The sequence below is a fragment of the Stenella coeruleoalba genome (genome assembly GCF_951394435.1).
Source record: "Stenella coeruleoalba genome assembly, chromosome: 5".
NCBI classification, from domain to species: domain Eukaryota; kingdom Metazoa; phylum Chordata; class Mammalia; order Artiodactyla; family Delphinidae; genus Stenella; species Stenella coeruleoalba.
The window spans coordinates 32,848,097-32,873,526 of NC_137150.1; the positions used below are offsets into that span (position 1 = coordinate 32,848,097).

At 54.8% G+C, this 25,430-nt stretch overlaps 1 protein-coding gene across 3 annotated transcripts in view; it reads left to right on the forward strand.

Moving 5' to 3' along the window:
* Window positions 1-20,807, forward strand: part of SLCO2A1 (solute carrier organic anion transporter family member 2A1) — a 78,212-nt gene extending 57,405 nt beyond the window's left edge. For 2 of the 3 annotated variants that reach the window (XM_079922618.1, XM_079922620.1), the window contains exons 4-14: window positions 833-1,060; window positions 1,829-1,927; window positions 3,811-3,947; window positions 5,768-5,846; window positions 6,367-6,531; window positions 7,564-7,753; window positions 9,354-9,519; window positions 11,834-11,997; window positions 15,311-15,375; window positions 17,873-17,996; window positions 18,838-20,807. In XM_079922618.1, the coding sequence (XP_079778744.1) occupies window positions 833-1,060; window positions 1,829-1,927; window positions 3,811-3,947; window positions 5,768-5,846; window positions 6,367-6,531; window positions 7,564-7,753; window positions 9,354-9,519; window positions 11,834-11,997; window positions 15,311-15,375; window positions 17,873-17,996; window positions 18,838-18,958 (1,538 nt within the window). In that variant the 3' untranslated portion in view covers window positions 18,959-20,807. The remainder of the gene's footprint in view (window positions 1-832; window positions 1,061-1,828; window positions 1,928-3,810; window positions 3,948-5,767; window positions 5,847-6,366; window positions 6,532-7,563; window positions 7,754-9,353; window positions 9,520-11,833; window positions 11,998-15,310; window positions 15,376-17,872; window positions 17,997-18,837) is intronic. The other variant, XM_079922619.1, reaches the window with a different exon arrangement.
* Window positions 20,808-25,430: the final 4,623 nt, after the last annotated feature.

The following is a 25,430-nucleotide window of genomic DNA, read 5'->3' on the forward strand; positions in this document are numbered from 1 at the left end:
GAGAAGGTATCTCACCGAAAGGAGCCCTCAGGAGCCGTCAAGGCCTCGGAGAGCGGACAGTGCTCTTTGTTTAGTATGAGCCAAATTGGAAACAGTGGCATGGGAGGGGCAGTCCAGCCTGGCCAGGTCCCCAAAGCCATAGGCACTAGTGCCCACAGGCCACACTGCGGCCTCTGGGGCCCTCACAGAAGGTGCAGCCTAGCTCCTGTGGGTGCAGCCCCGCCCCCCATCTGTAATAGGGGGTTTTAAACCAGAGGGTCTCAAAGTCCCTTCAGCTTCCCAGGTTCTTGATCCTTGGGAGCTGCCAGGTTGGGTAAGCACGTTCAATGCCTTTGACAACAGGGCTCTTTAGCGTGACCCAATGCCGGGTTCATCTAGGAGTGAGGGCTCTGGGGGTCATGACCCCCGGCGAGCATCCCAGGCTGGGGGTGACACCATCTTCTGTGGGACAGAATGACCTCTGTCCTGCTAAAGTGAACCACACCTTGGGGGCCCGAGCCTGAGGCTGCGCACAGGGACGCTGAAGGCCGACAAGCCTGGGTGTTGACCTTGGCTCCCTCTTTCCCAGGGAGGAAGGTACTGATCCCTCCATGCCCAGCCCCCCACCTGTACCCAGAGAGGAGAAGGAATGGACCCCCGGGAGACGAGGATGGCTCTCACACCCGACAAGGGCTGCGCCGCCTCAGGGCAGGGAGCCCACCCTCTCCCCTCCTCTCACGTTTGTTTCTGGAGCCGCTCCCAGAAGGCCTGGGAGAAAGTCCGGGTCTGGAGGCCAGCTGATGCGGCCAGGACTCCAGGGCGGGGGTGACCGGCGCCCGCTGTCTCGTTGCAGGGAACAGCAGCCGTCTCCAGACTGAGCTCTGTCAGAAACACTGGCAGGGCCTGCCCCCCAGTAGGTGCCACAGCAGCACCCAGGACTCCCGGAAGGAGACCAGCAGCATGTGGGGTCTGATGGTGGTGGCCCAGCTGCTGGCAGGCATCGGCACGGTGCCCATCCAGCCGTTCGGGATCTCCTATGTGGACGACTTCTCGGAGCCCAACAACTCGCCCCTGTACATCTGTGAGTCGGGCTTGAAGAGGGCTGCGGGATGGGGGCGGGTCCTGACGTGGCCCAGCCAATGCGTGCAGAGGTCTGGGGATCTGACACACCTGGTTTGAGTCCCAGCCCAGGCCCCAGCTCCTCACCAGCAGGATGGGGCCCACAGTCTCTGTGCACTGGGGACGTGGGAGTACCTGAGGTGATGTATGTGAGCCCTTGGTCCCAGGGCAGGCACCGGGCAGCTCCTCGACCAGCAGTAGCTACTGCATCTGTCACGTCTGGGCACAGGCTGGGAACACGTGTTCTCTGAGCCATCCACTTAGGGAGAAGTTTGGCCTCAAAGAAGCATATGCAAAGCAGATAGCACATGACCATCTGACTGACCAAATCCTTCCCTTAGAACAAGCCACACTGAGCATCCTCAGGGCCCACGGCCCAGACCAGACAGACCACACCCACAGGCTCTGTGGCCCACAAGCTCCCCCAGGGCTGCCACTGCCACACCGTACCTGCACGGAGATTTGCCCAGCAACACGCACCTGGGCCAGCATCTGCAAATGCCGAGGAGGCCGCTTCTTTCCCGGCAAGCGGATCTCTCTGGCATCTGGCTGGAGGAGAAACAACTTTGGTTCCGCACATCTCAGGATCTTGAGTGCCTGTAGGAAATGCCACAGGTGTGGACCCGTCAGGGCCAGGGGACAGATGGGGTGATGTCTCAGGAAGCCCTCAGCAAGGGAAAGAGCCCGAGGCTGCCACCCTCTCAGCCTCCTTTCCTCCTCCCCTTTCCAGCCATCTTATTTGCCATCTCTGTATTCGGACCGGCTTTCGGGTACCTGCTGGGCTCGGTCATGCTGCAGATCTTTGTGGACTACGGCAGAGTGGACACAGGTGAGTGTGTGCCAGGACCACGACCCCCAGCCAGTCAGGACAAGGATGAAGCTTGAACTTTAAATGCTCACGGCCCCCTCGCCACCCACTCCCTCCCTCCCTCCTGTAGTCAGCGGACAGGTGGGCCTCCTCTCTCCAGCAGGTGGGGGTGGGCAAGGGGGATGCGCTGCTGAAGAAAACACACTTTCTGCCCTAAGAAAGCACACTTTCTGCAGCGGGAAACCTTGAGACCTAGGGCAGGGCCTCAGGTGTTGCCACCACAGCTGCCTGTCTTGGTGGTGGTATTAAAAAGAGCTCTATGATTCTTTGATTCTAAGATGGTTTTGATTGCTTAAAAAAATATTGGTAAGAGCTCTTTTGGGGAAAAGAAGAAGCACTACATAGAGTACACACATGGATTATGACTCCCATCCAGAGGGGTGTAACATCGTGTTTAACCATGTGGGCACAGGTAGTAGAGAGCCTGTGTCTAATCCTGGTTCCACCTCCTCTACTGGCTGAGTGATCTTGGGCACGTATCTTCATCCTTTCTGTGCCTCAGTTTCCTCATCTGTAAAAAGGGGCTAATGATAGGGAAATAGAGATGTTACAGTGTTTAGAACCTGCCTGATATACATTGAGTTTGACAGGAGTGAGCTCTTTAAAAAGTGACCTGGATGAAGCCACTGTGTATCTTAGGATGAGAAAGTACAGTCCATAGACAGGAGCACACGTACTGAGTTAACCGTTCAGGGAGCCGACCCCAGAATGGACCCTGCAAGGGCATATGGTTATTGTGAGGTTGCCTTACACACCCCAGCCTCCCACAAGGCAGGGAAGGCTGGCAGTGTAACAGAGGGACAGACAAAGTGCTTGATGAGGTGATGAGGGAGGGCCTCCCAGGGAGGTGAGGTCTGCATCCCATGTGGGTGGAATTACACAGGTGGTGATGGGAGAGGCCTTCCCAGTGGAGGAAACCATCCGGGCAGAGCCAAGGGGGGCAATGCGTGGGGCGTGTGTGGGTGATATGTAAGTTCCCACAGGCCAGATGTGGCTGGAAGGCAGGTCCAAGCCAGACCTTCAGGAATAACACCCCCCCCACCCCCCAGTGCCCAGCACCCAGATCAGAACCTGCCTGTCTCACAAAGAATGTGGGCAGGCCTTAACCCAGTCATGCTGCCAGAGCCCATAGACTCCTGTCCCTGGGACTGTCTGACCACAAGGTCATCTGCTCAGGGTCATCCACCTGTACTTCAAATGAAAGGGCAAAGCTAGCAGAGCTGTCTGCTCAGGGTCAAGCCATCTTTGCCCTTCACTGGCACTTCCTGAGTTGGGTCCCAAAGAGACTAGCAACTGAGCTCCCAGGCCACCAGGGACAGTGCCCAGGACAGTGCTGGGCTGAGGGCTGTTCTGCTATCTTCTCCCTCCTTCCATGCCCATGTAGTTTCTTTACAGAGAGAAACACAGTGGCAGACCCTTAGACGTGGATGGGAGACTACAAAGAAGAAAGCATCGCCTTCAGCGGCCTGGTAGCCTACTCTGCTGGTGGTTGTTTTTTTGAGCATCTAAGGATTATGAGGCCTCCTTTCTTAGGGATCACTAAAGTTGGGAGGCAGTAGCATCCAGTGATTAAGAGTGCAGGTTTGGAAACCACGAATACATGCATGGGTTTGAAAATTGACCAGTGAAATGGCGCTTGCAGGCCAAAGTTAACCTCACTGATCCTCCCAGTGGCCTCCGTTCTCCGAGAAGACCAGAGTGGCCTGGAGAGAGAACACCGACTGGATGAAGATGCTAGCTCACAGCTTACCTCTTCTGCATCATGGGAAGAAAGTTCCCCCGATCAGTAAGGTGAGATCATGCATTCATCCAACAAACACTTGTGTCCTTTGTTTTCTCTTCAGCTGCAGTTAACTTGAGCCCCGGAGACCCCCGATGGATAGGAGCCTGGTGGCTGGGCCTGCTCATTTCCTCAGCCTGCCTGGTTGTTACCTCTTTCCCCTTTTTTTTCTTTCCTCGAGCAATGCCCAGAGGAATGGAGGTAAGCTTCTACACACAATTCTACCTATAAGAGTTTCATAATAGTAGGTAGAGGTAGAAAATAAACAGAGCTGAGAAGTTGCAGCAGGTTAAGTAAATTCTGGGTGAAATCTAAACAAGTTTCATGATACAGGACTTCTGAGAGGCTTTGAGAGGTGAGAGTGCTTGTGAATTTCCAAAAGATGGTATCTCATCAGTGCTCCCTTACTGTGTTAGCATCTCACAGATTAGGAGGGCTCCAGGGAATGTAGTTTGGGGAGACACTGAGTTCATCTAAAGTGGGATAAAGAATTAAGAGCCAATAAAAGCTGCATATGTGACCTGGAGCAGTTGACTTTTGCATGTGATAGGGCCGGTCATGTCTAATCCTAAAGGACTGAGTAAGAAGGGGATTCCTAGTGCTGCAGAGCGTGAGGGTGGGCTGTGAGTAGAGCAGACTTTGAGCCGACTGCCCTGCCCTGCATCTTCCAGTCATATCTGTTGGGGAAAGGAATCAGGGAAGGATGAGAATGGAAAACAGCAGGGAGAAGTCTGGGTGGGGGCCTTGCCCTTAGACTGAAGGGTCTAAAACTTGTTCTGATCCCATGAAATTCTGAGTGAATGGTGCCCACTCAGGTGACAGCATGGCAACTGGGTCAAGGTTGAGGTTGGAGAGTTGGGAAGGAATGAAGGCTGGAGATCTGATGAGGCCAGTGCAGAGATGGGGGATGCAGCTGAGGACCGAGGCCATGGCTGCCGGACAGATGAGGCAAGGGCAGGGGTAGATGTCCTCGGAGGGGGTGCCGAGAAGGACTCAGCAGTGAGCTGAGAGGGGCAAAAATTTGTGCCGAGGTTCAGAGCCAGAGGCAGAGCTGGACGTCTGGCAATGAGGTGTGTGAGATCTAGGCCCAGCTTGGAGGAGGGGTGAGGGGAGAGGGGCCTCCACTTGTCTTGAGGAAGAATTTCAGAGGTTGGCAGCACATCGGGGTGGTTTTGCGGGGAGGCAAATCTGAATCCAGCTCTGCTACTTGTCAACTAGCTGAGGGATCCTAGGCAAGTTTCCTTGCTCCTAAGTCTCCTCTGCTTTAAAATACTGGAGATAGAGTCCCTATCTTGGGAGGAGGTTGTGAGGAATGGGAGGTTGCACGCAGAGCGCTGGGTGTGGTGCCCACCGTGGAGAAAGCACTAAACGAATGGGAGCTCCTAGGCCTGCTGATGAGTCCCCTGGGGGATCCTAATGGTGTCAGAGCTCAGGGGCCTTGCGTCTATGTGGTGGTTCAGAGCTGGGGGCCTCAGGCTGCAGCTAACAAGTTCAGAAGCGGAAGGCGAGTTCACTGAGGAGGTCTGCACAGAAAGTGCAGGCTGAGAGCCAGGTCAGAGCCTTGAACAGTGCCCAGGTTTGGGCCCAGAAGAAAGAAGGGACTCCATAGAGGAGACTGAAAGAGAGAGCTGGAAAACAGAGGTCATTCTAGACCAGAGCGTCCCAGAAGCCCGCAGCCCCTGGAATCTGAGGACAGGGAAGAAGTGTAGCCATGACAGACAGACGAGGGGTGAGATCCACTCAGATGCCTTTTGGCATCAGCCAGCAGTTAGATACGAAATAATATGCCCAGGTATGAAATAACATCTTGGGAGGCCCTGGCATGGCTGCGTTCTGGTCGGTGGCCAAGCACCGGGCTCACCGACACAGGTGGTGATGGCTTTGGACGCCCTCCCACACACACCCGGGGTGGCTGACCACTGCCCAGCCCTGAGCCACTAAGACCAGAGGGATCAAGGGCCCAGGGAAGGTGGCTGCAGGGAACCTGGGTCATTAACCCTCACCCCCTTCGCTGCCTTCAGAGGACTCCCACCATAGCAGATGAGGCAAGGAAGATGGAAGAGGCCAAGTCAAGAAGCTCCCTGGTGGATTTCATTAAACGTAACTGAGTGACCCGGCAGCCCTGGGAGGGCTGGCTTGGGGTGGGGGCGGTCTGGGGTAGCCCAGCCCATGTGGTATTAGGTGTGGTGAGGGGCACTAAAAGCAGGCGGTCTAAAATTGGACAACCCCTCACGAGGGGCTCTGCCAGGGGCCCTGGTGACTGCTGCTGTGCAGATAGCAGGAGACCCAAACTCAGATAGAGGTAGCCCCACCCACACCGCCTGGACCACGTTCTCCTCTCCCCTCCCTTCCCATGGATGCAGCCATCATGTACAATCACCCTCTGCCTGACTTCTTCCAGGCCTGTCCTCCTTTCATTCAGCCCATGAGCATGTTGAGTGGAGTCTGAGTGGCTGTGTGCCCCCAACAGGCCACTGAACAGCTCAGGGCCTGGATTCTGCCCTGAGGAAGAGAGAGGAGCTGCCTGGAGGGGGGCCGGGGGGAGGAAGGGCAGTGGCCAGTGTCGCGGACCCTGTGACCGCTGCCCGGAGGCCCGGCCCTGACGGCAGCCTGTTGGCAGGGTTCCCCCGCATCTTCCTGAGCCTCCTGATGAGCCCGCTCTTCATGCTGGTGGTCCTGGCCCAGTGCACCTTCTCCTCCGTCATTGCCGGCCTCTCCACCTTCCTCAACAAGTTCCTGGAGAAGCAATACGGCGCCTCCGCGGCCTATGCCAACTTCCTCATCGGTGAGTCCCCCGGGTGCCGCCGCAGCTGGGCCCTCCCGCCACCTATCCAGGGCCGGGAACCCCCAGACCGGACACAGGCAGGAGCCAGAGGGTTCTTGCCCGAGAGAAAGAATTTTAAGGACATTCTTCCAGGTTGGCAGTCTAGACCGTTCCTGGCAGATTTCTTAGGCCCTTATCATTCCAGACAGGAGTGGGCGGAGGCTGGGGGATGACTTCCACCCTGTCAGAGGGGCTGAAAGCCTGACTGCCTCCCAAAGGCCCTGACATCATCAGGGGCGACAAAGGAAAGAGAGAGGATTGAACTGGGGGTTGGGCAAGATGCCTCTGGGTTTTTTCCTTCTTCTCCAATGACTTGAAGACATTCACCTGGATAAGGAGTATGGGGCCCAGTGATTCTCCATCCCCACTGCACTTTAGGCTCCCATGGAGAGCTTTAAGACATACGGACGCCCAGGCCCCACCCTCGATCAATGAAAGCAGAATGTCCAGCATCCAGCATCGGTGTTTTTTGCAGCTGAGGGTGAGAAGCACTGATGTGGTCCCACCAAGTACCCAAGGGAGTTATGGGGCCCAATTCACAGGTGAGCTTGACCATGTGGAAGTGGCAAGGTGGTCAGGGCGTGACCCCTGACCTCCTGTGTGGCTCTTGGCTGTGACTTCACGCCTCTAGCCTTTGGCCTCTGACTAGCACATCAGGCAGGGGGCGCCACCAGTGCCTTGCTAACCCCATGTGATCACAGTTCAAGGACGGGCCAGGTAATGAAAGGTGCTTAATAAGTGCACATTCAACCCACATCCCTCTGGCTGCAAGGGCCCCACTTCTTTCTTTATTCTTGGCACAGGCAGGGCAGTCTGCCATGTCAAGATAACTCTGCAGTAAATGCTCAATTAATGTCGTTTATTACTATTGCAATTAATCATATTGAATGTCGCTTCAGGAAGCCATGCTCCCTTCTCTGTGGTCCAGCTCAGTGTGCGGCCCACACACACTGCGAGGCCTGTGCACCCAGACCAGCTTCTCTCCGTCTGTAGGTGCTGTGAACCTCCCTGCTGCGGCCTTGGGGATGCTGTTTGGAGGAATCCTCATGAAGCGTTTTGTTTTCTCTCTGCAAACCATTCCCCGCGTGGCTGCCACCATCATCACCATCTCCATGATCCTCTGTGCCCCTCTGTTCTTCATGGGCTGCTCCACACCAGTCGTGGCAGAGGTCAACCCCCGCAGGTAGTGGGAATGAGGCTGAGGCCAGAGCCTGTCTGTGGCTGCCACACGTCTTCCTTTCTGCTTCTTCAACTATCCTCTCTCCTTTTCCCTTGTTGATCTAATCTCTTACGTGGCAACTGAGAAAATCAGATCTTGAGTAGTGTGCTCAATTATGAGAGGAAATCAGAGGGTCCTAGTGGGGCACCAGCAATCAGGTTAGGGTTCGGTTTTTTAAGAAGCACCAAAAACTAATTAGTTTGGTTTCAGGATGAATCTGTAGTGCTGTGAGCCTCAGAAACCAGGAACTGTCTACCTTTAGCATCCACTCTGTACCGGCTAAAATTACAGAGTCTTATTGAGCTGCCAGAGAGATGCCAGATGAGAGACGGAGACCTGCAAAGGTCTGAGAAAGAGCAAGGAAGGTGATGGCAGACTTGAAAAATTAGGGCAGGTGAGGAAGAGGGCAGGTAAAGCATACCTGTCGGTTTGCATAAAGCAACATGGTTTTAAGTTCTAAGTCTGGCTTCATGTTCAGGAAGGGCTTTGAGGCCCATGAGGGAGTGTGCTGAGCAAGGAGCCGTTACTTTTTTCCTGGGAGCCACCTTTCAACAGCTCTTCTTTAAGATTTTGCCCGGTGAGGTTGCAATACTTGGAGATGCCATACTTTTCAGCCTTGGTGTTTTCTCTTTCTCTTTGAAAGAAACTCTCCTGTCTCTGGTGGGTATGAGGGAAGGGAGTATCACTCAGGATGGGACCCCCCCCACCCACCGGTTTGTCCTGGTCTTCTGGCTGTGGATTGAGAGAGACCAAGAAGACTTTCACTGGGAGTTTAGCACGGGGCCTTGTCATCAGACCAGGTCCTAGTTCTGGCACTGTTCTTTACTGGTTGGGGAAAGTTACTTAACTTATCTAATCTTCAGGTTCCTCATCCACAAAAGGAGCACCACTAATACTGCGATGGCTGGCACGCATGAAAAGCCCTCGGGCACAGTGCCTGGAGCATGAGGGATGCCCATTAACTAGGATTAGTGTAATTATTTTAGCAAAGCTCTGAACCTTGGTTTATCAGCCCCAATCCCGACCCTCCCCTAAGAAGATCAGGAATATCAGATACGGTAAGATTGGTGAGATCAGCCAGTGAAATCGCTTGGTTGAAGCTCAGGGGAATGGAGTGACCTGGGTGATGGCTACATAGACCCAGAGACGGGAGCCATCTAGACCCTGGATTGCCTCAAGGGGCCTCAGCCCGAGCTCAGATGAAAGAGAAGGGAAGGGAAATTATTGCCTGTGACTCTCCCATAGCATCTGCCACCTCTCTCATCAGAGTCCTGACTGGTTGGCTGTCTCGACCCCTTCCAAAGTGGGGGATTTGCCAACCAAGCATTTCCAACGACTAGTAGTTTGGGATCCTACTAGCAGAAGAAGTAGAGGTGCCATCAGCACTGGCCGAATTCACTGTTGGCTCCAATAGACATAATTCAGATCCCTGGGTGGCGCTGGCCCAAGACAAACAGAGACGCACAGGCACACTGACCAGGCGGGGCACTCACGCTGGGCTGGAGTGGAGAGGTTTTCCTTTGGTCTTGCTTTGTTTGATTCCCATTTCCTGTTTTGCTGGCAGCACATCAAGTTCTATACATCCACAGCCTCCCGCCTGCCGCAGGGACTGCTCGTGCCCAGATTCCATCTTCCACCCGGTCTGTGGAGACGATGGGGTTGAGTACCTCTCCCCTTGCCATGCTGGCTGCAGTGAAATCAACGTCAGCTCTATAGTCTCCAAGCAACCGGTAAGGGCCGGAGGGGCCCCGGGCCACTGCCGAGTGTGTGCCCCTGCAGCTTGCTCCTCCACTCGGGATGGGCAGGGCTCCACCCCACTCATTCCCAGCATCCTGACCTCTGGGCCACACCCACCCTCTCTCCACCTCCCCTTCCCTAGGGTCATGACCAGATGTCTACAGCCTAAAGTCAATTAAAGATTGGCCGATGTCCAACAAATTCACATTCCTGAGGCCTAACAATGCTCAGAGCAGAAACAAGCCAGAGCATTCCTTCAGCTGAGGACTGCCAGTCTCACCCTGAAGGATCCTGATGGGCCTGTCTGCGTCCTGGCAGTGTTGCAAGGCCACATGGACTGGCCCAGATAAATCGAGGGCAGAGGGCCTCTGTGATGTGGACCTGGAAGCTTAGAGCCAGAAGTGGTGATAGAGGTCATTTGGTTCAATCCCTCTCGACACTCACCTATGGCCACACAACTGGCTTGAAGTCTGCAGCTATTTAGGAGCAGATCTGAGACTAGAACTCAGGGTGCTGCCTCAGCCTGGGGCATGTCTGTGCAAGGCCAGGTATCTCCCGGCCACAGCCTCCCACTCAGGTAGCCCACACTCACCAGGCTAACTTGGTGAGGTCCTGGCCAGCCCTCAGAGCACTACGGCTCCCAGCTTCCCAGGACCAGACAGCAGCAAACCAAGTCCAGTCGTTTGTGCGGTTATTCAGCAAATACTTAGTAAACACCAGACACAGCCGCGGGTGCTAAGTATTCAGGGGGGAACCCATCAGCCCAGGTCCCTGCCCTCATGAGTTTGTATTCTACCAAATAAACGCACAAGGGAGTTTTAGAAAGTAACCCATGCCATGAAGAGACTTAATGGGACAGAGAATGCCTGGGGGCCTCCCTGAGGAGGTGACATGAGAACTGAACCACCAGAAGAAGAAAACACTATGAAGACCTGGGAGTGAAACGAACAGAGTGAACGCAGCTGCAAGGCCCCAGGGCATGAATGAGCTGGCACAGGAGAAAAGAGAGAAGGCCAGGGCTGCCAGGGAGTGAGGAGAAGAGTCATACCCAGCTCAGCCAGGGAGCCGGCAGGGGTCAGGTTAGGATTTGGATGTTCTTTTTCCTAAGAGCACTGGGAAGTCTGTGCAGTTCCCCTGAGGATGCCCTAAGGAGAGGATGCATCTTATTCCTTTAAGCCTGTGTGGAGGGCACAGGCAAGGCTAGACCCATTTACCATCCTCCCCTGAGAGGACAGGACAAGGCTGCTTCCACAGCCAGCTCTGCGGACAGAGGAGCGTGGTTCTCAGGCAGCAGGAGGACAAAGAACTTGGACAAGTTACTCTCTCAGTTGCCTTCTAGTTGGAGGAGCCTGTGGTGGCTTCTGTGGTTTTCTTATCTTTATTTACTTACCTCTGACTCATCTATTTCCAGAAGTAATCTTGACAGGTTTCCAGTAACAGCACAAGCACATCAAGACCAAAATCCATTAGCATAATATCAAGAAAAAATAGCAAATTATAAGGAAAAGTATCTATGTTTAAAAAAATCCAGACTGAAGGAGGTAGCAGCAACACTGTATATAACTTAATTATGAGCTTCCTAGCAGCCAAAGTAAAAAGAGTACATAGTTCCAATGCCTGGTAGAAGGACGCATACCAGTTCATTAGTTCTAATCTTGCCCCTATAACTGCTTTGACACTTACAGTAATTGGACCATAGGCTGGTCTATCAGACAATGTGAGAGAAAAGGTGAAGGCCACCTGACAGGCAGTGGCCACCAAGGAGAGCTATACAACAGTGTTGAGCCGTATGGATTCGCAGACTTGAGACAGAGACCTTTGCAGACAGGAAGGATTTCTCTCAGGCAGAAAGTACAGTAGATTCCTCTGGGTTCCCACTGCTATCTCCCCCTATTTTTATCTTCCTTTAATGTCCCTGCAGTAAACACACAAACAGCAAAAACAGCAACCCACAAAACCACTGCTGCTCCAGAGGAGGGCCCTCCCAGGCCCCGGTCCCCACTGGGTGGGCAGTGCCTGGTAGTGGAATCCTACATATCCTGATGCGGGTATAACCGCGGGAAGAGCCCAGCCCACGCTGGACAACTGGTTTTGGTGAAGATGGTTTCTGTTGCCCAAATAGTGGTCAGAGGCAGTATCCATGGGGCACCTGAAACCCCCACCTGGTCTCCCGTCCAACCTCTGCATCCAGCATCACCAGCTCCCCAGGGAGGGCAGAGGAGCGAGAGCTGGGGCAGGCATTTAAAAGTATGTGGAGTCGAAATAATGACAGCAGGTTTCCCCCGTTCCCCTCCCTCTCCTTCCAAGACCTACTCGAACTGCAGCTGCGTGAGAGGAGGATCCGCTTCAGCAAAGACGGGCCCGTGCCCCATCCCCTGCGCCCATTTCCTGCTCCCGGCCATCTTCCTCATCTCCTTTGTGGCGCTCATAGCCTGCATCTCCCACAACCCTCTCTACATGATGGTGCTGCGGTGAGTGTGCCTCTCCTTCCCCACGCTTCCCTCACTTCGTGCCCAGCTGCCCCCTTCTCAGCTCTCCTGCCTTTCGTGCCCCTCAGTGTCCTTGGACGTTCTTGGGGTGATACAGGGAGATAATGCTGGTGCGCCAGTGGCGGGGGCTTCTGTGCCGGGCTTGTTGGGAGTCCCTCGCTGCAGCCTCACTCTGTGTCTCACGGGGTCCCTGTGCCTCCATCCCTCACAGGGAGGGCAGAGCCTGACGGCTGAGCCACGTGACCAAGCCAGGCTGCCTGATTGCACATCTGTAGACTCATTTATCTTCAAGTCCTAAAAGAACTGAGAGGGTGGAGGAGAATTCAGTTGGATACATAAAATCGGGGAAGGAAAATGAGGAAAGTTCCAGAGACAGAATGAGGGCCACGGAAAGGATGGAAATGAGAAAAGCGCAGTGTGCTAGGAGCCAGGTCAGAAGGGAGGGGCCGGCCAGGTGGGAGGGGAGGACAGAGGTATCCTGTTACAGCAGCACTGAGGTGCCCCTGAGGTGTGGACAGGGAATGACCTCCCTTCACCTCACCCTCGGCGAAGGAGAAAATAAGGTTTCAACCAAGTGGGCATAATTCACCCCCTGCCTGCCTCCCTCGTGTCCTCATCCGTCTGGCAAGCAGAGAGGGAAAAACACAGGATCTGGAAGCCCAGGGCCAGGGTCAAAGGCCCACTTCTGCCATGTACTGGCTGAAAGTCCTTGGGTGTTGCCCATCTCACCGAGTCTCAGTTTCCTCGCGGATGAAAGGGGGTTAATGATATTGACCTCGAAGGATTGGTGTCAGGGTTATATGGTAAATTGCTTTGTAAATACAAGGTGCTCTGCATATTAGTTAATTATCACTATTAACCAAATTATTGTTATTGCTATTACTATTATCAGCTAGCTAGGTGGCTAGTTTCCCCAGAAGACTAGGAGATGAGGAAGGGTCTGGGATTTTACCTTATTTACAAGTTAGCTTGCAAACTACCAAGCTCCTGTTTCTGTTACTGTTCCACAAGGATGCTGGCAGAGGCTGGGAGACTCCCGGGTCAAAGCCAAAGGACTTTGCTGCTCACAGCACAGCAAGCAGTGTGAACCTCATGCTGCATCATTTATCCATGCCCCCCAAGTCCTACTGGGTGACGTGGAGGGGCTCAGGTGTATGTTTCGCCTGCAGTGGGTGTAGGTCACAGCTAAGGAACACTGAGTTTGGGAGAGCCACTGCTTATATAGACCAAGCCTGCTGCTGGTCTAGAAGATTTTACCTCATGCCTCAAGGATGCTCGTTGCAGCCACAACCCTGGGAAATGGCCCACGAAGCGAACAGTCAGGACCTTGCATTCTTAGCATACTCCGCAAGACTGTGTAGGGACGCTGGGAGCACCTTGCCTCCCAGCACCACCCTCTCCTCCACTGCTCCCCATCCATGCATTCCAAGTACCCATGCTTTCACCCAAGGCCCCTGAGTGGGCTTCCCTTCTTACACCCCAAGTCAGATGGACCATGGTGGACCCAGGGATCCTGAGAAAGGTGTGTGGGTGGCCATGACGAGGAGAGGGAATAGGATAAGGAAGTCCCTGAGCAGCGGAGAAGGGCATCCCTGTTAGATCACCTCCCAGAGGGCTGTCAAGCCCCAGGGATGGGGAAGTAGTGGAGGCAAAGCACCATTTCAACCACAGGGTGGGCTTTTCTAGAAAATCTCTGGTCAAGGGCTGGAGTGAAATTGGAGAAGAGACCCCAGTATCCCAAAATGATTTAAAGATAAATCCCACTGGGAAAGATGAAAGAATGGATGCTGTGTCGTATGGAGAAGGTGAGGCTTAACGATGGCATTGTAGGTGACCCAAACCTTATTTGTATCAGTCGTGGCCTCCAGCCAGGCATGGAAATACAGGCTGGGAGTGAAGGTTTGCCGAAAATGTATCAGGAAAGAGAGGTCAGAGAGCCAGCGTTAATTCGGGGCTGAAGGGGCAGAGAGTACAAGGAACTCAAAATCTCTATCAGAAGCCAAACTGGGGTTCCCAAGTCCCATCTGGCTGAGAATCCAGAGGAGTCTGCCCAGGGATAAGGACCAAGACACGGAAGCTTCTCCTATGGATCGGACCACTGAAGGCATCTGTGGGCAATTAAGGGAGTGTCCATGAGATTGAGATTTGAGGCACTTCCCACGTGGGGGATCCCAGTGGGTGCCTCCCCGCTACTTCACCCCAGTGAGTATTCTGAGAAGCTGAAAGAAGGTCCCTTTCCAGTTTGCTAGCAGAACTATGGAGGTAAAACAAAACGTGTGCAGAGACTTGGGGATTACTTCTGAGTTCCCTCCCTTGCTGGCCCCTCAGCCCCCGAATGCTTTCCCCCAGCCAACTCCCGCTCAGGAGTGCGTGCACTCAGGGCACAGGGAAGCCTGGTGCCCCGGCTGGCCCGCCCCTGGCCCCCCACCTCGTGGAAGGGCGTGTCGTCGCTCTGCTCCACGCCCAGCCGGGATGACAGGGCCTGGCGGTACCTCCTCCAGACAGCCTGCCTCCTCTCTCTCTGAACGTCCTTCCTCAGCCAAGCACTTCTCTCCTCTTTAGAGAAGAAGGGTGGGAGCACGACTGGCTGCATAACTTTCAGGACCCAGTTCAAAATGGAAACGCAAGGCTCCTGGTTTGAAAATTATTAAGAATTTCAAGCCAGCCGCAGCAGAGCACTAAAGCAAACACGGGACCTTTCTGAGGGTGGGGCCCTGTGAGGCCACACAGGTCGCATGCCCACGAAGCCGGCCCAAAGTAGAGGATTCTTTTAGTTGCACACAGGAGCCGACAGCCCAGGGGCCCTAATGACACTTAGTATCAGGGCTGTCTTCTATTGCTGTAAACACCACAGGAGCTGTTCAGACCTGCAGCCATAAACACAGCCTTCAGTATCCTCTCCGCTCCCAGACACTCTGCCCTTTGCTTCTTGAAGGGGGCTCTGGGCAGCCCAGAAAATCACAGAGACCAGTGGTTCTCAAACCTGAGTGTGCACAGAATCTCTTGGAGGGCTTCTTCCAACACAGATCGCTGGGCCCCATCCCCAGAGTGTCTGACTCTTCTTCTGAGGCAAGGCCTGAGAATCTGCCTTGCAAATAAGTTCCCAGGGGATACTGACGCTGCTGGTCCAGTGATCATGCTTTGCGAACCACTGAGAGGAGCAACGGGAGCTCGGGGAACCCAGCCAGGCCACGTGAGGGCAGGTTCCGACGCGCCCTGAGGCTGTGGCTGCCCCGGTGGGGGGAAGGCACAGCCCTGAGTCCTCCCACTGCTGATTTCCTGTGTGCCTTTTCAGCGTGGTGAACCAGGAGGAAAAGTCATTTGCCATCGGAGTACAGTTCTTGCTGATGCGTCTGCTGGGTAAGTGTCAGAGATGCCCCCCTCCCCGTGGCCCCAGATGACAGGGAATCAGAGGGCTGTGGGGTGCAGGGTGGGGACGGGGAAAGCCCCGTCTCATCTCTGTCGTAAAGAGAAGCTGTACACAGTCAACACAACAGTAAATGCCAAATCCCACATGGGCGGTTTCCCCATCACTTGAGGTTAGGAAAGATTCCATCTATGGCATTAACACCAAATGAAAGTATGTAAGAAAAAGGAAAAGTGGACGCAGCTGAGAATGCCTAATAGAACATTGAAGGCAGGTATTTTTTCATCTCTCTCCAAGAATTCTCTGTAGGAACAAAACCTCGTGCTCCTGTCCCAAGCAGAACGGCAGCGGAGCCCAGCCCTGGCTTCCTTTCCATTTGACAAAATACACTCCTCCTACCTCTATTTAGCAAAGTGGGGCCCTCTGCCGACCAACCCTGCCTGCTCTCAAGCAGCCCAGAACCCAGGAGGAAGGGAACTGTGCACAGCAATCAGGACTGGCTACAGGAGGACAAGCTGCCTGCAGGCGTCAGGGAACACCCAGCTTGCCCTGCAGGTCCTTTCCCAGACTGCTCACGCTGGACTGTCCCTTCTGGACACCTCCAAGCACTAGATAAACACAGGGCACTAATATGGAGACCCTTGCAGTGAAGGTACACTAAGTAAAGGGACTGATTCCAGGACGGATTCACACTAAGTAAAGGGATCAGATAAAATGACAGATTTATTGAGGACCCGGGGGCATGCACTGCAGCGGGGAATACGGTGACTGCAGTGGAGGGATTTCATCTGTGATCAGGGTGCACTTTCTGACCTTAAACGCTGAAATCCCTGCAGAGCGCATGGTGCATTATTATCTGGGAGTCTGATCTGCACTTCACCCCGTAGCAGCTTCCATGATCACACTGGGGTGTGTGGGTGATGTCTCTCCTGGGCCTGCTGAGCAGGAGGCCCTCTCCGACCAAATCTGGGGGAGGTGTGGGGTGATGAGGAGTGAATCAGTTTTTTCAGTGGGATTTCTCGGTGTCTGGCCACTTGCTCCTCTCGCCCCAGAAGCCCCCCTTCAGACTCTGCTCCTCTGGCCTATATTACAAGCACAAAGGACACAGGACACTGGGATCTATCCTGTCCTGGTGGCAGAGGTATGGTCGTCACCACAGTGCCTTTCCATTTATAACTTATCATTTATAACTTGCTCTGAAACCTCCACTGGGAAGGAAACCTTACATTCCGCCCAGCCCAACAGCAGCCAGGATGGGCTCTGGAGAGCCCTGCCCTGCTTCTTCTAGCCACGGTGAAAACAGCCCCTCTCCTGAGGCTCAAAGCACCTGCTGCCTTTGTTTTGTCATTTGAGCTCAGATAACTCAGTGTGGCCACCACAGATAGAAAACCCAGGCTGGAGGGATCCATTCATCACCTGAGAAGGCAATTCCACCCTGGGTAGAAAAAAGGACTTGGCAAGTTTCAAATTACCCACTGGGACTTGGCTGAAAATTTTTCTGGACTTTATTTCTATTCAGGGAACAGCATTCAGGAAGGTCAGTCCTTGTGTCCAGTTTCCATCCCCTGTTCACCTGGAGATTAGGGAGCCAGCAGGTCTGAATAGAGAGGCTGGTTCTTGAAGGTTCCCACCTCTGGGCAGAGCCAGAAACAGAAGATTGCCTTTTTCTTTCCTCCAGAAGCAGCTTCCCACAGGGCCCAAAACAGAACTCTGAGAGACTGTTCAGAGTGGTTCTGAGAATGGGGTGGCCTGGCCCAGGTGTGGATCCGGCCGAGCCCTTCCCCAGTCCAGTGACTGCCTGGAACTGTAGCTAAGGATGTGGGGCTCATCCGAATATTCAGCAGCCGTAGGGCATGGCCCCGATGGACCAGTTCTCGCCACTCAGCTGTGGGGAAGTTCAGGGGGCCTGGGAGGTTCTGAGCAGCCAGGGTATTGGGGGTCTGCTGGGGGTGTTGTCTAAACCAGCAGGGCAGCTTCGTGTAGTGGAAGAATGTGGGATCTGAACCTCCAAAAACGAGGGTGCAAAGTCCAGCCCTAACCCCGCTTGCCTATGCAAAGGTGAGCCAGCCAAGCCCACCTTCCTCCCCGTTAAAATGAGGACACCCACCCACCTCCGGGCTGCTGTGAGGACCCGAGGAGTTGGTGTCCTTGAGAGCCTCCTGCCACCCAGTGGAGCCTAGCAACCCCAAGTGTGGGAACTATGGTATCTGTCTGAGCAGGCCCACGGTGACATCTGCAACTCACTCTGCCCTGGAAGGATGGCTCAGGCCCCTTTTCTCTTCTAAGCCTCTGGTGAAAGAGTAATTCAGGCTTCATGGAAAGCTCTTCTGCTTTCCAAAGTCACTGTGGTTCCCAGGGTGGGGCAGAGCCGTGCTCATGCCCGTGAGCTGTGCAGGGGTGCTGGGGGGCTCACTCCCCACCCTGCCGGGTGCCTCTCCTGGCAGCTCCACGTGACCTGAGCTCTCTGAACTCTCTTCCCACTGATGCCAGCCTGGCTGCCGTCTCCAGCCCTCTACGGCCTCACCATCGACTACTCCTGCATCCGCTGGGGCGCGCAGTGCTCTGGAAGGCGAGGGGCCTGCATCTACTACGACAACGACGCTCTCCGAGACAGGTGAGGGCCCGCACGACGTGCCAGGCCCCAGGCCCAAGCAGAGGCCGTCATCTGCTCCAGTGGCAACTGTGAGGCTCTCAGGCCTCCGAGGGAGAGGGCAGGAGGGGAGCTGCCTTGGGCAGGGAGCGGGGCCACCGGTGACCGGCATTTCAGGGCCCACAGAGAGCCATCCAAGACTCAGGGGCTGCTCTGTTGTGGCCCCCCTTCTGCGGTCCCCACTGGCCCTCGGGGGGTGGGAACAGCAGCAGAAAGGTTTTTCAAAGGGAGAGGCCGTGGCTGTGGGATGATGATGCCAGGCCAGCCTCCCACTGCTCAGAAAGAGGTGGCCCGTCACGGCTCCTGGCAGAGGCCAAGGGCAGGCGGCACCCAGCTGCAGCACCACTGAGTTTGGCACCTCTTCCAGCCACCTCACCTGCTGCCTCATCACACAGACAGAAACAGCAGGGAGAGTGGGCTTCAGGGGGCAGGACGGGATCTGGAAACGGCGTGGGAGTGGCATAGAAGGCCTGGAGCGGGGCAGACCAAGAGGCAACGGGAAGGTGCCCCCTCCTGGCTGTGCTGGGCAGCAGGACCCTCCAGTCGGCTGGGTCTGCGGTGTTTCTCTGGCCCTCCAGGGGTCGCCAGGGCAGGGACGAGAAGCAGTGGACTGGGAGTCCCACATCTACTCCCCGCCTACTCCTTGCGAGGCCTGTGGTCCTGGGGTTAAAAGGAATGAGGAGAGCAGCCCCACCTGGGTGGGCCCGTATCCTGCCCTGAGTGGTGAGGACACCTGGCCCGGGCCACTGTGATGCTGCCCACAGAGCCTCCACACCCCTCACAGGGCCTGTCTCCTGCCCCACAGGTACCTGGGCCTGCAGGTGGGCTACAAGGCTCTGGGCACGCTGCTGCTCCTCTACATCAGCTGGCGGGTGAAGAAAAACAAGGAGTACAACGTGCAGGAGAAGGCCGCCAGCCTCATCTGACAGGTGACCTTGGCCGCCGCTCTGCTCTCGAGAACGGACCCTGCCCCGCACCTGCCCACATTTACTAACGTTAACACGGCATCTCCTTTTCATTTCTTAAATAAGAGAGAAAACCCCACCAACATTTGCCTTCCCTGTACCCCCCTCCCAGAGCACCCCAGGGTCCCTTGGGGCTGCTGTGCACCTGGGCCAGGGGGGGCACAGAGCTGGTGGGCTGTGTCTTCCCTGGCCCCTTGGGAGGGGCCCCCAGAGGCCCAGGCTCATCCTGCGCAGTAGGGATGCTCACTGAGGCAGCTCTGCACCCCCAGCCCCGTAGTGGGTGGTTTCCCAGGCGGAGAGACCTCTGGGTATCTGCCCAGAGGAAGAAGGGAGGGCTGAGCTCTTACTGGCCAGAACCAGGCTAGGGGAGGGGGAGGCTGGCTGCAGCCCCCTCTGCCTCCGGGTTCGGCACCAGCACAGAACCCAGGAGGGGCTGGCTCCCTTCCCCTCAGATCCTCACTTCCTGCCCCGAGAGGCCACTTTGGAAGCTTCCCCGTTGGGAAGTACAGCCAGCTGTTCCCCTCTCAGTTACCCACGCTCAGGCGCCAGAGCTGGGACTGACACCCAAGGATGGGCCATCCAAATGCCGTTCACGTTAACTCTAGGCCCTTCCGTACACGGGTCTGTGCATGTTTATCTCTGTCTTTCTGGGGGTATATCTCGAACTAAGAATGCCACGCTGTGGTGAAGACCTGCGGCCGGCTGTGGATAGCCGTGATGCCCAGGCCCCACTCCACGGTGTGAGGACAGGACTCGTCATCTCAGAGTGGTGGGAAGAACCCCTCCCCCACAAGCCTCCCCAGGCGCAGATGAGGTGGCTTCACATGGGCTCCCTCATCTGGACTTTAGCCTGTGTGTCACGGAGTAAAGGGAGGCCATCAGGGATGTCCGCAAAACAGGTGATGATGCCCAGGGAATGTCAAAAGCTGCCAGGCTGCTCGGCCATCTGCAGCCCACAAAGTAGAGGCCCGAGAGGTTGACTCTCCTGGTCCTGAACACACTTATCAGCATTTTCTCAGCCTCTTCTCACCGCCTCCAGAGGGGTGAGCGCCTTCTCCGGACTTGGGCTGAGAGGCGCTGCTGCTGTGGGTGCAGGTTCAGAGTCAGAAACCAGCAAGGGAGGCCTTTCATCCACAAGTATTTTATTTATTGGAGACCGACCTTGTGCAAGGCGGCGCTGGCGCGTGGTTCTCCCGGAGCTTCCCCGCCCTCCATCTACACTAAGGCCTCCTCCCAGAGTGGGCTCGCTGGGCAGGGCTGGGACTGCACAAGCAAGAACCCGGAGACTGTCAACAAGACCTTGACCGTCCACGCCCCATCGGACTGAGCCCGCTCCTGGCCTTTACCAAACAGGGAGCTGACTCGCCATGCCCTCTGGAGCAGCTGGACATTGGTTGTGGCCACATGCAGATCTCTTGAGTGCCACTGCTCTTGGAAGACCCGTCCAGAAGCCACCTCCAGAAAGGCCTCATATAGTGGAATGTCAACGGCCACACTGCCATGGGACCGAAGTCTTTGTGAAAGCCACTGTCGCAGACAGCCTGATTCCAAAGCCACCAGCTCTATTTCCACAGATCTCACTCTGGAAGGGAGGCTCTATGCAACCTCAGGCCCTTAAATGGCCTGCTTGGAAAATGATTCCCTGCAACTAACCCTGGTCCTTCTCGCTGCCATTTAACCAAATTCTGAAGGCACTATCTTCAGCTGAGCTCATGAAGAATGAATGCCAACCTTCAGATTCTGGAAGATGGTTGCCCTCCCAAGCCTTTTTTTCTATTATGATATTGCTATTAATATATTATAATTCTGCTGTTGATATAATTTGGTCATGAATTTGTACTGTCATGTATATTGGCTAGAGAGCAGACAGAACCTATACCTTCTGGCCAGAGGAGCTGCCCCTGCCCCAACCCTTGGGGGCCCAAGGCCATGGGGATGGGAAGTGATGCTACTCTAACCCATCATCCTGGTACAGAGCAGCAGCAGGTACCTCTTGTCCCTTCAGTGAATCTCTGCAGGTGACTGTCAAGACCCCACAGTGCTGGGCTCTCAGGAGCCCTGATCCCTGCCCTTGAGTTTATATGCAGAAGTGGGGTTGGACATGAACAGCTAAGTCCATGACACAAAAGAGAACTAATATCGTAATCATCACCGATCACTTGGTCACAGCCAGTACAACTGGCCCACAGCAAACCTGCCAGCTGGGACTATAATAGTGTCACCTTCATTTCACTTCCGGTGCAAAGCTTAACAAGTTTCCTTGAGTGTTGGACTCTCATAGAGTGTGTTGTTAAAATGCAGATTCCCGACCCTCTCCACCCAGCCCCAGAGGCCCTTTATATGGGGCTGAAGGGGGCCCAGGAGTGGCATTTTTAACTGGCCCCTCGTGTGAGGCTGATGTGGCTTGTTAGACCCTGTGTGGTGGGTCGTCAGGGCCTCAAGGATGTCCACTTATGCTTAGACCACTGAGACACGGACCCACACTGGGCCTGTGGTCAGCTCAAAGGTGGCCGGAGGAGGAGAAGGCTCCAGTCAGGGGCTAGTGGACATGGAAAACAATGCAAGAGCCCACATTTATATTGAGTTCTACCAGTCCTAAGGGTGGAACTCTCCCTCTACAAGCTTGAGAGTGCAAAATGTGTCACTGTCATTTCTTCATATTGGTTGTGTCTGACTTCAGGCCCTCACGCTGCTGACTGGCCGGAAATTCGACCTCAACCAGCCTTGTGTTTGGCTCTCAGAGCCATCTGCATGTCCTTGGGTCCTGCCACTGTGGGTCTTTGGTCCCTTCCCAGTCTGAGGCCTCCTAGAAGCCCTGCTTCTTCCCTGAGCCTGGAAACCCTAAAGAGGCCAGATCCCAAGACTAGGGTCCTGTGTACCCGCAATGATGCTCCCCATCCCCACATCCAGTCCTAGGAAGTCCACCCCTCTGCTCCACTCCCTCTCCCAGCCCCTCGGGGGCTGAATGAAAAAGCCAGGAAAGGAAGGGTATGCAGGAACTTTTTTATCCCATCCTTCCTTGAGCCTTTTTGGCACAGGAAAGGGAAAATGCAGTGAGAATTAAATGCCACATCTCCATAAATCATGCTTTGGCCCACAGCCCTTTGGGGTGATCCTTACCATAGCCCCATGTTGGAGGCCAGACTGGTCTTAAGGCTCCATTTGAAGATGAGGAATCTGAAATCAAGGAAGTGACCGTGTAGTCAAGTTTACGCAAATAATAACTGGCCGGATCTGGACTCAAACCAGGCTGTCCAGACCTCTCTGTCTGCTCCAGCTCCCCTACTGAGTCAGTCTGTTCCCTCGGAAGTTCACTAGCCCATGGGATGGAGGTGGGGGAATCTACTGAGGGCCAAGCAAGGTAGGTAACGGAGATGGAGAGAACCAGGTAATATTTCACTTACCCACCTGCTTTTCAAGTAATGAACGTTACAACTGTTCATTAACCAGGGCCACGTCAGCCCTATAGCACCAGAAGTTAAAGGAGAGTCACGGAGAAAAGGGACAAAGAGGAAAAGGCTTTTAGGAGAAAAGGCCTTGAGAGAGCTGCACACAGACAGACCTTCAAGGAGACACGCCCACCTGGTGACGGGTTAGCAGTCTCGCTTAGGAAACAAAGCCACGTTGTGATTTTCTCCAGCTGCGTTCAAAGATGAAGAGATACATTTAATCTGGGGGTGAATCCAGTCACTATCAAATTAATATTAAAATATTATATTACAGATTCCCAGGGGCTGTGTGTGTGTGTCTGTGTGTGTGTGTGTGCGTGTGTGAGAGAGACAGAGACAGAGACAGAGAGCGAGGAAGAGAGAAAGAAAAAACAAAAACTCTGTGAATCCAAGAGAGAAATACTATCTTTTACAACCACAAGAACTAAATAGCTGGGAGAAATGTCCATCTCCTGCCAACAGCACAGAATTCATTATAACCTTTAACCAGAGATTAAATACGTAAACAGGTCGTGGGCAAGCCCTTGGCAAATTATAAGTGAGAGAAAGTTTTTCTCCCAAGATACACCCTGCCCACTCACCCACTCATCCGCTCTCCACCCCACCCCCGCAGTGTCATTGCCGTGCCACACAGGGGTCACCACAGCTTGCTGAAGTCCCTGATCCCAGGCACCTGCTACAGCCTGATGACAATAACAGTAACTAAAATGTGCACAGATCTTTAGAGTTCACAAAGCCATCCATTCATTTAACAAACTCCTTTAACTGGAAACTCAGTCAGGATAGGCTTGGCTGCGCTGGGTAGCAAACCTCACCAATCTGTCACGTGACACAACAGGAGTTTACGTCCTAGTCTACTGTGGCTCTGGGTGACTCTCAGGGCAGTGGCCTCCAAGCAGTGGCTCAGTACCTCCACTTCATAACATGCTGCCATGATGGATGAAGCAGGGCCAGGCAGTCCTCGAAGGTCTTGCACTGGTAAGTAAACGTTTTGGCCCAGAAGTAACATGCTTCACCTCTGCTTCCAGCCCCTTGGCCAGAACTAGTCAGTGTCCCTGCCTAACTGCCACAGGGATGGGGAAAGAGAATCCTTTTGTGAGCTCAGAAGAGACAGCAGATATGGATAAGCGCTAGGCTCCTCCACCACTGAGGCGAACCTGGATGGAGGTAGGTGCTCACTGGGACACTTAAGTGCATCAGGTGTTGGGGGAGGGGGTCCAGCAAAAAGAAGTTCTCCAAAGGAGGCAGCATCAGTACTGGGTCCCCAAAGGTGAGGAGGTGATTTCCAGGCAAAGCTGAGCCCGTAGGCAGTTTGCCGAGGAACGGGGAGGTGGGCAGGAAGGTTGGCTCAGAGGAAGCAGATGGAGTATTGGCAGAGGGAGATGCGGGGTCGGGGAAGGGTTCTCCTGAGATGGGAGAGACTTTCTGGGGCAAATGGCCAAGGGAGCGGGGAGGCTGAAGAGCCAGAGCGAAGGGGTCTGAGGAGGAAGAGGGGGTGCGCCAATCCTCTGTGCAGGAATCTCACCCAGAGCTTCCACCAGCCCTGAAAGACCAGCACGACTAGTTCTACCCTACAAATGAAGAAAACGAGGCCCTCCCAGTTGTGACTTGTGCCTTCCTTTATTCACTTAGTACCTGATGTAGATGAGGACAAAAGATGATACACACATGATCCCTAACCTCCAAGGTCACATAATTAAGAGCAAGAATTAGGTACAAGTGCTGAGAGCTCATTCGGCTGAGAGATCAGAGTAGGGGCTTGATCCATCCTTGCAGGATGGGCTAGATTTCAGGAGACCCCAAGGTGCAGGGAAAGACATTCCAGGCAGAGATCAGGAAGCAGGAAAACCTGTGGGAGTTCTGAGAACTCACTGGACACAGGGTGCATGAAGGAGAGCAGGGGTCATCTCTGGAGAGGCAGTCGTGTCTGGGCTTAGCGGTTCCTGGAGGGTTTTGAGGGCGGCCAGGAGTGGTGGGGCCCCCTGGTCCTGGCTGAGTCAGCGCCCACCTCTTCCCACTTGGGCCTGGAAGGAGGACCTCAGAGCCCCAGCCAACCCATCCCAGGAAGGTCCTTCTAGCTCAGGTTCCCTCCAGGGCTCTGTCTACACTGGGAAAGGGCTCCTGAGTGGGCCCTGCCGTCCCTCAGGGAGCGGTCCTCTCAGTACCCCCAGCACACCTGGCATGCTCCCAGGGAGCCCCCACGTCTTGTGCTTGGAGGAACCACCCATTTGCGTCCTCCCTCTTGGCCAGAGCGCCAAGGCTGCCCCAGCCCAGCGTGGGGTGGAAGCTGCTCTATCCCCTCTCTTCCCCTCCCACCTCCTCTTTCTCCCTACTTGAGCCTGTTGGAACTCCAGACTTGGAGCTGGGAGTCAGAAAGTCTGAGTCTCAGGGCAGAACGGGGCAGGTAATTTAAAGGGGCATCCATCCAGGCCTTTAGTGTTGCTACCCCCTTCTCCTTTATCTGTGGTCCATCAGCGTGCAGCCCCTTCTACAGACACCAGCTCCATAAACGTGACCTCAGAGATCCCAGACGGGGCCCAACATTTGTTTAAACCTCAGCCCTCATTACACCTCACTACCACCAGCTTGCGGAAAAGGAAGCAGCGGGTTCGGATGAGTTCTCCCTTGGGTCCCCCACTGCGAAAGACCGAGGCAGGTTTCACGCTATTCCCGTCTGGCTCCTTTCCTCTCCATTCACACCGAGATTCCAGAAGGGCTCCTGCAGCCCAGCGTTTCAATAGATCAGGTGTGTTGAGCGCCCACTCATTCTGTCCTAAGAGCTTCACATACGTTTGCACCTTTAATCGTCACCACAAGCCCAGTGAGATGTAATTATCCTGCCGTTTCCCATGAGGAACCTGAGGCACAGCGGACTGTGGTCCGGGGCCCTTTTCTCTCATTTCCACCGAAAGGCGGCGCGGGGCAGGAGCTGGGGTCTGCAGAGCCGCGCCTCGCGGGCGCCATGGGAGCGAGGCCGAGGGGCA